Source organism: Antechinus flavipes, chromosome 2 (genome assembly GCF_016432865.1).
Source record: "Antechinus flavipes isolate AdamAnt ecotype Samford, QLD, Australia chromosome 2, AdamAnt_v2, whole genome shotgun sequence".
In the NCBI taxonomy this organism is placed as follows: domain Eukaryota; kingdom Metazoa; phylum Chordata; class Mammalia; order Dasyuromorphia; family Dasyuridae; genus Antechinus; species Antechinus flavipes.
Window position 1 is genome coordinate 637,886,335 of NC_067399.1, and position 16,946 is coordinate 637,903,280.

Here is a 16,946-nt window from a genome sequence, read left to right on the forward strand (position 1 = left end):
ATTGTCAAAGAAAGCCTTTTGTCTTTTAGAAGTCTATAATCAGCATTTACTTTTTTTTAGCTGATAGAGGTCTCAAATAACAGATTGAAAATCTGAAGACTGAAATCCTAAGAGGTTGCTCATTCCTTCCTTAGGCAAAACTTTCTTGGTGGTTCATTTAGGTAGCCTTACATTATCTCACCACTTATCTGATGGAATCTTCAGGTAAGATCTTCAGGTTTAAAGTTGGTAGACAGTATCCCCAAGTGGCTGCCAATGTCAGTCCCTCAGTAGTCACAATTAAAAGTCTTTGCAACCATGAAATAGTTCAACACAAGAAACTGATTTGGTTTTTATCAATTGAAAAGACATTTTAAAAAATCTATTATTATCTGCTTTGCCTCTGTACCTTGTCCTGGGCTCTCTTTTTTATACTATTTCACTGGGTGACCGTATCAGCTCCCAAGAATTCTATTATCTCTATGCCAAAGATTCTCAGATCTATTTTTTGTTGTTTTCTTTATATGCTTTGTTTTTATATTTACATTTACAAATCACCTTCCTTCACTGAGAGTTCTCTTCTAATGAAGTAAAGCAATGAATAAAATTAATAAATAAAGACCTCACCTGAAAGTGAATAGAACATTACACATCTGTGGCATTCCTGTTTCTATTAAAAAAAAAAAAAATTAACAAATCTGTTTTCCTCTCTTATCCTTTAACCCACTGGGAAAAAGAAAAGAAAGACAGGTTCTCTTAACAAATATGTATAGTCAAGCAAGACAAATTCCATATATGTGTGTGTGTGTGTGTGTGTGTGTGTGTGTGTGTGTGTAAACACACACACATACACATATTATTCTGCACCTCGCATCTCAAACATCACTCTCTGCCATAGGTAGCATGATTTATTATTGCTCCTAAAATTATGTATAGTTACTGTGTGGATATAGCTTTCAAGATTGTTTGCTTTTCCTATTATTATACATTGTTTTCCTAGTTGTGCTTATTTCATTTTTTATCAGTTTATAAAAGTCTTCCTATATATTTATTTTTATAATACTGATGTTATAGTATAAAATAATGGTGTCAAACTCATATAGAAATAAAGGCCTGTACATAAGGACAATTGAGAGGTACATATTGACTTAGAAAATGTCATATTAATATCTAGGTTTTATTATATTTTTATTTATTTTGTTAAATATTTTCCAGTTATAGTTTAATTGCTTTTGGCAATGTTATAATTTTATTGTTTTATTAATTGTTCTTCTGATTCTGTTTGCTTCAATTTGCAACAGTTCATATGTGATTTGCCTGTATTTTTAAAAATCACTTTTTCTTTATTTCTTATAAGAGTACAATAGGATTTCATCATATTCATGTCTTATAGTTCACCTATTATATAAATAATGAATATTCAGTTGTTGGGTTTTTTTTTTTCCTGCCATAGCTATAAATGTTTTTGTCTAAATGAGGTTTTTTTTTTTCCTTTTTGGATTATAGGCCTAACAGTGGTTTAAATAGATCTAAGAGTATGCACTGTTTGGTAACTTATTGTATATTATTCCAAATTGATTTCCAGAATAGTTGTATCTATTTACAGATCCACCAGTCTAATTTCCCACAGATCCTACAGTATTCATCATTTTCCTTTTTTATCATTTTTTCATTGATGTGGAATTATAGTGGAATATCATAATTGCTTTAGTTTGCATTTATCAAATTATTAGTATTTTGGAGTATTTTTTCATATAGTTTTAGATAGTTTGAATTTCTTCCCTTGAGAATTGCCTTTCTGTAGTCAGTTTTTGAAAAAATGCTCTGAATCATTTAGAAAAAAAACAAATAAAACAACTCAGAGTTACTATGATATGAGTTTATATGAGTTTACTATGATAGAAAAGGAAATTGATAAAAGTTGGAGGGGATTTGGGAAAATTGAGATATTAATACACTGTAGGTGGAGTTGAGAATGGATACAACCATTCTAGAAAGGATTGTGAAGCTATGTCCAAAGGACTATAAAACTATGTGCCCTTTGATCCAAGCGGTACCACTGTTAGGTCTGTATCCCAAAAAGATTTTTTTAAAAAAAGGAAAAAAAAGAACCATTTGCACAAAAACATTAATAGCAGCTCTTTTTATGGTTACAAAGAATCGGAAATTGAGGGGATACCCATGATTTGGGGAATGCCTGAACAAGTTGTGGTATGTGATTGTGATGGAATATTGTTGTGCTATAAGAAATGATGAACAGGATAATTTCAGAAAAACCTGGAAAGATTTACTTTAACTGATGCAAAGTGAAGTAAGCAGAATCTGGAGGACATTATATTTAATAACAGTAATATTGTAATGATAATCAACTGTGAATGACTTGGCTTTTTCAGCAATATAATAATCTAAGACAAATACAAAGGACTCATGATGAATAATGCTTTCTGTCTCCAGAGAAAGAACTGATTTGAAGTCTGAATGAAGAGCAAAACATTATTTTTTACAGTGTTTTCTTACACATGACTTACATAGAAATATATTTTGCATGATTGCATATATATATATAAAATCTATATCAAATTGTCTCAGGGAGAGAGGGAGAGAATTTAGGACTCAAAATTTGAAAAAATGAATGTTAAACATTGTTTTTACATGTAATTGGAAAAAATAAAATATGAAAAAACAAAACAAAAAGGATAATTGCTTTAGACCATTTGTCAATTATGGTTCTTTTTCTCATAAATTTGAATCAGTTCCTTATATGAGTTAGAAATGAGACTTTTATTAGAAAAACTTGCAAAAATTTTTCCCCAGTCAATTTTTTTTTCTCTTTTAATCTTAGCAAACTTTTGGGATTTGTTTGGTCTTAATTTCTGTAAACAGTTTGTACTTGTACTTATATAGTTCTTAAAGGTATCTTAGAAAGTAGCCTTCCAGATATTTTATGCCAGTCTGTAGTAATTTTTTAAATAGTATTTTATTTCTCTAAATACATGCAAAAACAGTCCTCACCATTAACCCCTGCTAAGCTCTGTGCTTTCTGCTTCCTTTCTAATATTGGCTGCTATTGCTTTTGTTTGTACAAGACCTTTTAAATTTGATGTAATCAGAATTATCCATTTTGCATTTCATAATGTTCTATAGTTTTTCTTTGGTCATAAATTCATTCTGTAGTAATTTTAAGTGGAATTTTTTTCCTTCTTTCTTCCTGCTGGGCTTAATTGATATTATATGAGTGCTGATAATTTCTTTGAATTTATTTTATATTATAGGAGGTTACATGAATTTATTAATTGTTCCAAATAATTTTTAAAATTGACTTTTTAGGAGTCTCCAACTATACCATCATATTATCTAATAAAAGTAATAATTTTTTTTTCTACTTTATTGTAGTTATTCCCTTCCTTTCTTTTTCTTGCCTTTACTGCTATTTTCAAAATTTATAAAAGATGCCAAAGGATTAGAGAGTTCCAGGAAGAGTGGGATTGTTCACTATGAATGTGACTGACTGGATGAAGTTTTCTCTAGTCTGAGTCTAGGCCTAAGTCATGTGATCCCTATTACCAGAGCTGGAAGATCAGGCCTTGGACCTCAGGTTACATGAAATCACATGATCTCTGGGCCTAGAAGTCTCTAAAAGGTTAAGACTCCAGGTCAGCTATAGGAAATGACATGACCCACAGGAAGCAGACAACATTGGTGGCCATTGGTCAAGGATGGTTACTTCCTTTTAATCTATCCAGTGAAAAAGCTTGTGTCTTTTGCTATTTAACCTCTGACAAGCTTCTGTCTTGTCAGATTGAGGAGCACATGGTGGGAGCTGAGATGGCTTCCTGATGTGCTTGGGCCTCTCCCTGCAGGGCCTAAATAAATGCTTTCTTTGTACTTGAAGATGTCTCTGATTAATTAATTTGGAAAAGGGGATCTGGCACCTGTCTCACACAATTAGAAGAGAAATAAAGAAGTATGAAGAAAAAAAAGACAATCAGATTTAGGAATAAGTAAGGCATTCCATGGCAAGATGTCTTAAGGTATCAAGAGTGGTAGCAATGACTGTAGATGATTCTTTTCTTTTTTAGGTACAGTGAATAATCTAGCTAAAAATATTTTTAGGTCCTTCACTTTCTTTTTTTTATTTCTTTTTTTTTTTAATCCCATGTGACATGCTTTTTTTCTTTAAAAATTTAAAATGTAAGTATAGAATAAGGAAAAAAAATAGAAAAAGTAAGACAAAAATGGAAAATAAAAACACCCCCAAAACAAAGCATGGTCATGTGCCCAGCAGAACATTAGGGAGGATTTAAAATGTGCAACAATAAATTTCCATTTCAAGAAAGTATATACAATAATAATAAAGATTATATATTCATGACCCCTTTCCTCATGACCCCCAAGCAGACTACAGTTGAGCATGGGCATATTTATAAACACATATGTACATAAACATATATACATATGTATACAAACATATCCAGATAGATTCATATACACACACATATAAAATATCCATACATTTCACATATATATCTATAATACATATACCTGCATGCATATGTATATATTTACAAATGTATTTACACTTATGTAGACATGTATCTAAAACAGTATTAATATGGTTGACATGTAGTTTTCTCTCTTTATTGAGTCTTTTAAGTTTGACTGTCAGAAATCAATTATTACTAGCCCTACTTTTTTTTTCTAATGAATTCTACTCCTGATCCTTGTTATAGTGTTTGTATATATATCTCTTATTTCCTATCTTTTAACTCTTCTACTTTAATTCTATTCCTTAACTTGCCTTAAAACTTAACTTCCCCTCTTCCAAGAATCCCTCCCTCTTTATCCCATTTGCATTAGTCTATAGACTATCTTACCTCACTCCTCTTAATCTAAACTTTTCTATGCTTACCTTATCCTATATCACTCTTTCCTTCCCTCTTTATCGCTTTCCTATTAATCTAGACACATTGTTCCGCTATCATAAATCGACATACCTTTCTTTACCCTACCTTATTATTTCCTCCCTCCTTATTTCTTTGTAGATTTTGTAGGATGCTATACCCTTCATGATGGTGTGTGTGTGTGTGTGTGTGTGTGTGTGTGTGTGTGTGTGTGTGTGTGTGTGTGTTATTTCCTATTTAAGCCATACCTGATGTAAGTTTTCAGAACTACCAGCCCTCTTCTCCACTCTAATACTGCTGTATTGATTCTTCCTCTGCACCTCATTCGTATAGCAGAATTACTATTTTCAGCTTTTCCTACATAGTTGTGCTTTTTAGTCACATCATACTCAACTCTGTCCCAATTTTTCTTTTGAGCTATCTAATTTCTGATGTCAGTCTTAAACATATGGTATATATTTCCATGTAACAAACATAAACAATTTGTCCTTGGTCCCTTGAAATTAATCTTTGATGTCTCTTATATGTTAAATTTTCTGTCAATTTCAAGTTTGGTTGAGACAAAGTCCTAAAAATCTGCAGATTCATTGAATTGTATTTTTTCCCCCATTTAATATTATAGTTATATAATTTTTGGCTGTAGGTCTAGTTATACATATTATCCTAAGATTTATGATCTTCTATTGCAGTTACTAATAAATTCTATACAAATCTAATTGTATATTTTATTTTTCTTTTGTTTGTTTCTTGGAGAATTTTCTCTTTGATCCAGAGTTTCAAAATTTGGCAATAATATTCTTCTGTGTTTTCTGTGCAGTATCTCTATGAGATAGCGATTAGTGGATTTTTTTCTATCTACTTTTCCCTTTTATTCTATCACAATTTTCTTTACTTCTTGCATTATTGTGGCAAGCTTCTTTTTTTGGTCACGGGGTCACGGCCTTTAGGTAGTCCAATTCTTATATTTTCTCTTCTTGATCTGTTCTCCAGATCTGTTGTTTTTCTTATGTTTCATATTCGGTTCTATTTTTTTTCCTTTGTATTTTATTTTGGTATTTCTTGGTCTTTTATAACTTCACTGGCTTCCCCTTGCCCAATTCTAATTTTCAAAGAATTATTTTCTTCTTTAATACTCTGTATCTCCTTTTCTAGTTAGTTGACTTTTTCTTTCCATAATTTTGTTTTTCTTGGATGGTTCTTCTTATTATTTTAATTTTTCCTCAATTTCTCTTAATTGGTTTTTAAAGTCTTTTTTGAGTTCTTCTATAAATTCTCTCTGGGCAAGGAGCTATTTAATATTACTCTTTGGAGTAGAAGAGGCCTTTTAAAATTTAACTGTCCTGAAGCAACTACATCCAAAGAAAGAACACTGGGAAACGAATGTGAACTATCTGCATTTTTGTTTTTCTTCCTGGGTTATTTTTACCTTCTGAATCCAATTCTCCCTGTGCAACAAGAGAACTGTTTAGTTCTGCAAACATATATTGTATCTAGGATATACTGCAACATATCTAACATATATAGGACTGCTTGCCATCTAGGGGAGGGGGTGGAAGGAGGGAGGGGAAAAATCGGAACAGAAACGAGTACAAGGGATAATGTTGTAAAAAAATTACCCTGGCATGGATTCTGTCAATATAAAGTTATTATTAAATAAAATAAAATAAAATATTAAAAAAAATTTAACTGTCCTCTGAAGATGAACCCAGGTCTTCCCCATTCCCATAGTAAGTTTCTATGCTTGGGTTCTTTCATCTTTGGTTGTTCAAATTTTTTTTTTTAAATGAGAACTGTTAGTGTGATCACCTCAAATCCTGGGTTGGGGGGCAGTGCTCTAGCTTCACTTCAGCTATCTCCTCTGACCTAAGAACCCAAACCAGGAGCTCGCTCCTCCTGCAAATGCCTGCTGCTGGCAGCATCCTTGCCCCATTGCTTCTGCATTCACCAAGTATACTGTACTGGTTCCTTCTCATCCAGGGTCATGTCTCTGCAATATTGCTGGGCCTGGTGTTTCTTTCTAATCAGCAGAGGCTCCCTCTTCCTGGACTCACATTCTCCCTGGAGTTGAAAGTTCCTATGCTTTGGGCTGAAACTTTCTCCAAACTCAGCTAGTCCCAGGGCTCCCAGCTTATTGTTTCTGCAGAACTAGCCTGAAGATGTTTATACTTCATATCAGAAGGCTAGTTAAAGCCTAGTCCTGTGATCTTTATTCCATGTTGTCCCAGAAAGACTCCTGTTCTACCTTAAAGTCTTGTTTGTGTTTTTACTTGTTAAAAAAACAAGTTTGCCCTGAGGTGCAATTTTGTTCTGTTTGTGAGGGAAATATGGGGAGCTTGGAATTTTCTGATCTACTTTGCCATCTTGCCAGAATTAATTGGTATCATCATAATTAATTAAGAACAAAATATACTATTAGAAGCAGTAATATAAAATATATATTTTATATATCTACTTTCAAATAGAGAGCTGATGTACTCAGAGTACAAATTGATGCATGCTTTCACCTGTCCTTCCTTCCTTCTTCCCTTCCTTCCTCCCTCCTCTCTCCCTTCTTTTCTTTTTTCTATGTATGCCCTATGCCCATAAATTCAACACAGGGAATCCACCTTATTTGTTGATGACTTTCACTTTTCTCCTGATGTCATGAGTATATCAATGAAATACATGGCTGCTTATCCCTTGTTCTGCCACACGAATGGCACATTTTCTTTGTTCAATCATGTATTTCTTTAATACATCCAGTTCTTCCTAATTTTTAATTTGTCCTATGTTATAGCTTGTTGACACCAAATGAATATTGGTCTTGTGGTAATTCTTCTGAGACTAGTAGTCTTATTATTCAAGTTTAAAGAAAGAGAAGGGGTTAAAAATTGGCATGATATATTTTTCTTTTAGTTTAGAGGCAAATTTCTTTAGTGCAACCCATTTTCTTACAATAGCATTCAATTTGATAACGCTTTTTCCTTCCCTTTCTTTGACAACAGGATCGTGGAGTCAGCAGTTGTCTTTTCCAAAATCCAGCAAAACTTCATCTAACTATTGGAACTCTAGTACTTCTCAATGATCAAGAAATCCAGTGGGCATGTGAACTCCTGCAGCAATGTAAAGAAGAGTTTATCAAGTAAGTAGTCTAAATGTGTGGGAAAAGGATAGTCTTTGAGAATAATACATATCTTTTCAGAGAGCTGTAGTATGTGAAGAACAATATTGATTTACACATCTTTGCTTGATCTTTGCATCACCAGTGTTTCACTAATTTATTAATAAAATAAATTTTAAGTTTAGACATATTATTAAATTGTTTTGGTTACATCTTCAGTATGAGCAGGCTGAAAATTTAGTTCATATGGTGAAAAGTATCCTTTCTCCAAAGTGATTTTCTTGTATTAACCTGAGTCTTATTTTATCCAGAAATCTTTCCATTATCTTTCACAGTTAGAATTCAGTTTATTCTAATAGAATCTAACACAGTGTGCCCAATAAAACCTTTTTTTCTTCCTCAAAAGACTCAAAGGTGTCTCAATATTGATAGCCATCTCTGAGACACCAAGTAAGACACTAGGACATGGAGAACTGTCCAGACAATTGGATTTGACTAAGTGGGTTGGGACAACATTGATACCTTCATTTTAGAGTGATCTTTTTATTTATGTTCCAGTTCAATTGTAAATATAGCATAATAGTTTTCACTTTTGAGTAATTTTGATTTCCTTACCTTATCCCATCTATCCTACCCCTCCCCACCCAATGGTAGATAAAGAGAAATTTGAAAATAGACTTCAAATAGTTTTACTTATTCTCTTGTAATTTTATTATTTTTTTATGCCCTCATATCTTGGTCTTATAGAAATGGACTTTGGTATCAAGTTGAAGAAGGTGAAGGTTTAAAATTTGGTTACATAAAATGCCAAACTTTAATGCAGTGATTGTTGTTTATGGGCCATATCTGTTTTTCCCACCTTTATTAGTTTCCATAACAAGACAGTTTTCTCAAAAGTAATCACAAGGTAATTTGGTTTGCATTGTGTCTTTTAATTTGTAGCTTCCAGCATATAAAATAGATTCTGTGTGTTGTACTTCAGTTAATGCTGGATAAAACTGCTCTTTTTTTGAGCTCTTTACTTAGAATTCATAACAGCTTGATATTCTCAATTCAATATTTGCAAACTCCTAGTACTTATATATGCTTTTACTATAAAGAATAGGGTAGATTTAGCCAATTAAAGAATCAGTTTTTACTCTTTAATTTGTTCCTAGAACAACTAACTTTAACTCAAACAAGTATAACAAATAAAAACCAATCCAATAAAACCCAAAATTTCTGGTCATAAGCTTGTTTATTCTACAATCTCTTTAACAGCTAAAGGGATAATAGTGCTCAGAAAGAAAAATTTAAAGGAAGATAAATATTTAGAAAATTATTAGTTCTCTTACTCTTATCAAATTCAGGTCACTGATTTTTGTTACCTGAGTTTTATCCTGAAACACACAAGAATTTAGTTGTAAAAGCTTTCTTTCATGCCTTTTGGGTATCCTTTGTATTAGTTACTAAATGTCAAATAGGAGAATTCTAAAAACATCAAAATTTGTGTGTATGAAGAATAAGGGGGGCAGCTAGGTGGCACCAGCCCTGAAATCAGGAAGACCTGAGTTCAAATCTAACCTCAGACATTTAACATCTCCTAACTGTGTGACCCCAATTGCCTCAAGGGGAAAAAAAAGAAAACAGAACAAAAGGGAACAAATTTTTTGACATAAGATAAAAACAGCATTTGCAATTTTTAAGACTTAGTCTTGATTTTGAAATAAGACAGAGTTGCTTTGCAAATATTCTTTAGCACATGGGAAAAACTCAAGCCATCTTTTCTAGAATGTCATTTGAATTTAATCAGTTATCCGGTAAACAGTTTGACTATTTATTGTAAAATTAATTTGCTTTTTGGGGGGATTTTTGTTTTGGGAGAAAATGAAGTATAAAGATAGATTATCAAGCTGACTAAATGTACCTTGTTTCCCCAAATGAAGGGAAGTTTATGCTGGGTAAAAGCTAAGCTTTAAGAGCTAGAGTAGTTAGCCAATAGGTAATGATAGTTAGCAAGTAAGTAGTATTAAGATCTCAGATTCAAGGGTAAAAGTAAAAGTATTAAACAATTTTTTTTGCTATACTTTCAGTTTCATATGATAGCTTTTTTTATTTTAGAATTTTGAAAAATGTGACTGGACTGACTTTTAAATAGGCCAGTGCTCTAGAATATGGGTATTTGAAGAATTTTTTTGTGCAGGTTTGAGTGTTTGTTTTAGACTTGGGAATATGTTTAAAGGCGCGAATTTACTTGACCTTATATTTTAGCTCTTCCTCTGAAGGGTCATGTTGCTATATAGACTCAAGATGAATTATTCACTCTGGTTAGTGTACTTTAATGTCCTAAATATGTCCCCAGTGGGTATTTTTTTCTCTGAGAGAAGTAGAATTGGAGGGATGCCAGTCTAACAGAATATAAAGCTGTCATTATATACCTACACCCCGTGTGAGCAACCTCTTCAACTATTAATGCCACTTTAAGTATGAATCATATCAATTCTAGTAAGCCTTTTTTAATGTCTACTATGTTTTCAAGCACTGTTCTAGGTACAAAGCTACAGCCAAAACAAATAGTTCCAGTACACAAGGAGTTTACATTGTGCTTGGGTGGCGCATGGCAGATGGATATAAGTATTCCTTTTCTGGGTGTAGAGCACTAAAGGGAGGGGAGATAGAGTGGATGTGAATAGCAAATGGCAACCAGGTGACCTGAGAAAAAAGATAGGGAAATGGAAATAAAGTAGAAGAATGTGAAGACAGAAATCTTGAGAGAAAAGAAAGAAGAAAAGTACAAAGAAAGAGAAGCAATATTATCAGAAATTATCACATTTGCTTTTCAGTGGGATCACATCATAGAGTCACATATATTATTTTTGATATCATGGTAAAGATGAATTATTAAGATTCTAAAAATTTCCCCTGCTTTAATTGCCACATAGATGAAAATAAATAGAAAGAACTTATATCATTGGTAATATAATGGCCAGTTTGACGTAGTACTCGATTTTATTAAATGACTATTTGGGGATATTGAGGTATGTAGATATCACAATGCACAGAGTGCTGGGTCTGGAGTCAGAAAGACTTGAGTTCAAATGTGACCCTACCCCACTTTCTAGCTGTGTGATTCAGGCAAGTCTCTTTGCCCTGCTTCCTTATCTGTAAAATGAGCTGTAAAATGGCAAACTACACTAGTAACTGCTAAGAAAATCCCAAAAGGGGCAATGAAGAGTCTGAAGCAACTCAAATGACTAAACAACAATAAAATTTGGGGATATTGCTATATTCTTTTCAAAATTATGCAAATTTACACCTCTTAAAGTTTAATAAAGGAAGCTGTGTGTAGTTGGTAGGCTTTGAACTATGTAGGTTTTGTTTTGACATAGTGCAATATCCTTACTAGGAGAAGTGACATTTAATTTGGGGTTTGGTGTGTCAAAATGTAAATTTTCCAATTGAGAAAATTAAGGAGTACAAAGTCTCAGGAAGAACCAGCAAGATATTTGTATTAGTTAGCATAGATATATAGTGATAGTACCCTGCAGTGGGACTTCTAGCCAAGTTGATTGCCTAAAGGGAATCAGACTTCCCAGCTCCCATGTAGAGTTATTCTAGAAAAGAAACTTGAAATTCATGCCAAACTGAACATTAGTCAAGGATTTAAAAAAGAATCTAAAGTAAATAACTTCTTTGAGCTCAGAACTTAACAAAAATTCAGCCAGAAGCCTATGTACAGTAGGTAAAGGGGTTGCCAAGAAAGGCAGCCTCCTAGCATAATTGGGGGGGGATAGTCAAGACAGTATCCAGATATAGAAGTGCAGAGAGTTCATCTGAGAAAGTCTGAGCTGTGGAAAACTAAAAGTAGTACAGCACAGCAGTGGTCAGATTAGGACTGCCTGAACTCCTAATAGTTCTGAGATCCCTATCACTTTGTCCTAAAATACTGAAGAGGATCCTGAAAATGTAGCTCTCTTGACCCTTAAAGATCCAGGTAGTCCTAACTTGAGAAAGTTCTGCAAAACAAGAGTGAGACTTGGTAGGGGTTACTACTGCACCACTAACAAGGTAAGTAATATGATAGAAATTATACATATGAAATATGAAAAACATTTTTATATTATTAACCTTATTTTAAAAATGGGAAAAATAAAGTGAGAAAATTTTATTTCTGTTTGCACTTGGAGTTCATAATTTCTCTGGCATTTTTTCATCATGAGGTCTTTTGAATTGTCTTGGATCATTGTATTGCTCACAATAGCTGTTTTAAAAAAATTTTTTTAATAGTTGATCCTCATTCCAATGTTGCTGTTACTGTGCACAATGATCTCACAGTTCTTCTTTCTTCACTTTGTATCAGTTCATGTAGATTTTGCCATGTTTTTCTGAAACAGTTCCCCTTGTCATTTTCTACAACATTATAGTGTTTCATCATATGAAAATTTTCAGCTCAGGTCTTTTTATCAGGAATGCTTGAAAGGCGTCTCTATTTCATTTAATGTCTATTTTTCCCTTGGAAAGATTATATTTACTTTTGCCGAGTAGACTATTCTTACTTGTAATTTAGCTTTTTTGTCTTCTGGAATATCAGATTTCAAACCCTCTTTAATGTGTGTGTGATCCTTGTGTATGTAATCTTGTGTGATCTTAACTAATTCTTGCACCACGATATTTCAGTTGTTTCTTTCTGGCTGCTTGATGTATTTTCTCTTTGATCTGGGAGCTCTAAAATTTGACTGTAATATTCCTGGGAGTTTTCATCATTGGATCCTTTTCAGAAGGTGATTGTCTTAGACTGGGAAAATGGCTCATTTCAATCTTTTGTTGGCTCTGCCACTCCAAATTTGATTCGAGGAATTATTTTAAAGTTGTTTGGAGGGAAATTTTGAAACAATTCATCTGGGTTGTTGCCTCTAAGCTTCCATATTGGTTTCCAGACTTTTATATTGATCACTTACTCCCCCTACTCTGTTTTGTCTTGTCTTTGTCAGTCAGCAAACATTTATTAAATACGTATTATATGCTAGTACTAAGCTAAGTTCTGGGGATACAAAGATGGGCAAATGACAGACTGTGCCTTCAACGAGTTCACAATCTAATTGGGAAGACAACAAACAAGAAAATATGTCCAACAAGCTATATTATTTTTTTAAGAGGAGATAATTAAGCACTAGAATTAAGACAGACTAGAAAAAACTCCCTATAGAATATAGGATTTTAGTTGGGTTGTAAAGGAAGCCAGGAATGGCTGTAGCTAGAGATGAGGAGGAAAAGCATTACAGAAATCCAGAAAGCCAGAAATCCAGAATTCTTTAGGAACGTTAGACAGAGGATTTTGTCCTTACTCCTGATGGCGCTAGGGCATCACTGTAGTGTATTGCTTAGAGAAGTATTATTAAGATGACATGATTGTGCCTGAGATTTAGGAGCAGGCTGAGCGCCAGCAGGCTATGGCAGACCTCGAAGGGGGAAGTGAGGAGGTGGGGGTAGTGTCCAAGGAGAGGAAGCTGTGTATTCTAGAAATGTTGCACAGGCAAGACAAGAGATTGTCTATGAGGGATGATGAGGTGATGAGGATAGCTCTAGGTTGTGAGCCTCAGGCCCTGGGAAGATGGGAGGCCTTTTACAGTTAATAGGGAAGTAATCATGGAGGAAAGGTTTAGGGGGAAAAATGATGAGTTCGATTTTGGACATGTTGAGTCCATAATTGTCATATGTGAAAAGAAGGAAGAAGGGAGCTGACATGAGGTGAACCTCATTTTGATTTGAAATGATCAAATAGTTACACAAACTATTTGAAGTATAAATATATATGAAACTCAACAGGGAAATAAAAAGGGATGCTGGGTATTAAGAGAAAGGATACTACTTGAAAGAGGGAATAGTCACAAATAAAACAAATATTTAGATCCTGAACTTCAGATTAAGAGTTTTTTCTCTTTTAAGAGAGAGCTGGGGGGGGGCGGGGGAAGGAGAGAGAAAAACTAAAATATAAGGTGTTACCTTAGATTGCCTCTTAGTTGGGGAATGACTGAACAAATCATGGTATTGGAATGTAATGCAATATTATTGTGCTGTAAAAAATGCTGAAAGAGATAATTCAGAGAATTTTGGGTAGCCTAAGTTGACATAGTGATGAAGTGAGTAGAAGCAAGAGAAAAACAACTTTGGCAATTATTCTAATCATTACAATGATCAACTGTATTTTTAAAAGTTCTATTATGAAGCATTTTACGCACTGCCTGACAAGTGATGATCATCTAAAATTCAAAGACATTCATTTTTGGATGGGGCCACTCTGCAATAGTTTTGCTTGAGTATGCTTATTCGTTATAAGGACTTTTCCCCTCTTATTTTACCTCAACTAATTTTGAGGGGTCTTGGAGGAAGGAATAGCAGTGCCAAGAAAAGAAGGCCATTATTTGTTCACACATTCAAACAAAATGTCGGTGGCCATCCCTTTGCCCTTATCTTTTCTTTCTTTCTTTCTTTCTTTATTATAGATTTTTATTTACAAGACGTATGCATGGGTAATTTTTGTAGCATTGACCCTTGCAAAACCTTCTTTTCCAACTTTTCCCCTCCTTCTCCTCATCCCCTCCCCTAGATGACTTTGCCCTTATCTTAAGTGAGGAGATTCCCTAAAATGAAGCCATATCTGTATAGATCCTTCTACCTTCAGATTTGATTTTTTTTCTTTAATATTTATTTTTCTCAGATTTCCCTCCCCTTATGCCCACCCCTTCAACAAGATGTGAAATAGTGATGTTATTGATTTAGACATGCACTCTGTACCTGGAGACATAAAGTTCTAAATTCAGATCCTATCTCAGATATGTAATATCTGTGTGATCATGAGCAATTCATTTAACCTCTGAATTTCAGTTTCCTCATTTGTAAAATGTCTATAACAAAACATAATATAAAGATCTGTTGTGAGATTAAATGAGATACAAATATGTAAATTACTTTGAACATATAAAAAGTTATATAAATGTTACCAGGATCTGACTCCTCATTTGCTAATATTTTTTTTTGTCTATTTTTTATTCAATACCAGAGTTTATGTTTATGTTTTTTGTTTTTACAATAATTGCTTTGTAATATAATTTAAAATCTGGCACATTTCAGTAGTTTCTTTTTATTTTCCATTATCTTAATATATTTGACTTTTTATTCTTTATTTTATTTTATGTAGTCTTTTTGACGTTTTGTTTACTATGTTTGATGCAGAATTAAGTTTATAATTGAAAAAAAAAGAAAGGAAAGCCATTGAAACATTTTTTAAAATGCACAAAAGAGAGGATAAGGAAGTTCAGAAGGAAGCACTAATGAGCAGATAATTTTGAATATAATGTGTTAAATTTATTATACACTTAAAAAAAGCAAGTAGTATAGAATGGAGATCCATGCTTTCATATATAATCTTCATTTTATTTTCTATTGTACACATGGACCCATTCTTTTTAAGTATTTAAGTTAAGACAAAAACAATTTTAATTCACTATGAGCAGAAGGAAATTAAGAAAAAAGCATAGATAAGCAGGACAGATGAAAGTAACATGGAATTTATTCTTTTTCTTTAAAGAATAGTTTTCTTTTGTTTTTTTTCCCTAAATACAGAAATGCTCAGTTTTTTAATATTTAAGTTCAGAATTAAAAAAAGTAAAAAGGTAACTCATGATAAATAATGAAACTTGTTACTTGACTTTTTTTTTTTTTTTTTTTTTTTTTTTTTTTGTAGCTCTAGGGAAATATAACAATCCCTAGTTTAAGTTTGGGCTCATGGCATTAAGAAGTGCTCTTCTTTTGTTATAGATCTGTGTATTGAGCATATCTCATTGTAGCTGACTCTTGGTTTAATAACATGAATCCTCCTTTACTTTTTTTTCCCCTTTGAAGCAAAATTGCTGGAGGTAAACCCCTGTTAGCAGAGATGGTGGGGATAGAATACATGAATGATGATCCTGGCATGATGGATGTTCTTTATGCTAAAGTCCACATGAAAGATGGCTCTGACCGGTGAGTGAATTTGTGTCTGTCATCTCTGTTTTTTTTGAAAGGTATCTGCAGCTATTACTGGAAATCAAAATTAACATGAGGCTCTATTTCATTATTGATCCTAATGATAAACTGTTGTAACTTTTGGGATCTTATGTTGCTGAGAGGTAAGGTCACTACAACATTTTTTGTTAGTAGAAAATGAACAGACTTTCAATCCTATAAGTCTGCTCTTTTGTGGTAATTATTATTGTTTAATTGTTTCAGTCGAGTCAGATGGTCTTTGAACCTCATTTGGGGTGTTCTTGGCAGAAATACTGAAGTGTTTTCCCATTTCCTTCTCCAACTTGTTTTACAGATGGAGAAACTGAAGCAAAAGGGGTGAAGTGATTTTCCCAGGGTCACATAACTAGTAAATGTATTAGATTAGCTATGAACTCATGAAGATGAGTCTTCCTGATTCTAGGACGAGCACTCTATTCACTGCACCATCTAGCTTTCCCTTTCTGGTAGCATTGGTATTTTTTGCAAGGGAATTAGGCTAATACTGCTTAGGACAGGACCTGACATATTGTAAGCACTTAATGAACGATTAATGTCTCCTTCATCCTTCTTGTCTTTTTGCCTAAAGTAGCATGTATGATTTTTTTTTAATTTAATTTTATTTAATAATAACTTTGTATTGACAGAATCCATGCCAGGATAATTTTTACACAACATTATCCCTTGCAATCACTTATGTTTCGTTTTTTCCCCTCCCTCCCTCCTCCCCCCCCCCCCCCCAAGATGGCAAGCAGTCCTATATATGTTAAATATGTTGCAGTATATCCTAGATACAATACATATTTGCAGAACCGAACAGTTCTCCCGCTGCACAGGGAGAATTGGATTCAGAAGGTAAAAATAACTCGGGAAGAAAATCAAAAATCAAATAGTTCACATTCATTTCCCAGTATTCCTTCTTTGGGTGTAGCTGTTTCTGTCCA

At 33.3% G+C, this 16,946-nt stretch overlaps 1 protein-coding gene across 3 annotated transcripts in view; it reads left to right on the forward strand.

The window, feature by feature from the left end:
• ASCC1 (activating signal cointegrator 1 complex subunit 1) overlaps positions 1–16,946 on the forward strand; it is a 90,130-nt gene that overhangs the window by 36,052 nt on the left and 37,132 nt on the right. For all 3 annotated transcript variants that reach the window (XM_051982185.1, XM_051982182.1, XM_051982184.1), the window contains exons 6-7: positions 7,865–8,001; positions 15,862–15,981. In XM_051982185.1, coding sequence (XP_051838145.1) covers positions 7,865–8,001; positions 15,862–15,981 — 257 coding nt within the window. The remainder of the gene's footprint in view (positions 1–7,864; positions 8,002–15,861; positions 15,982–16,946) is intronic.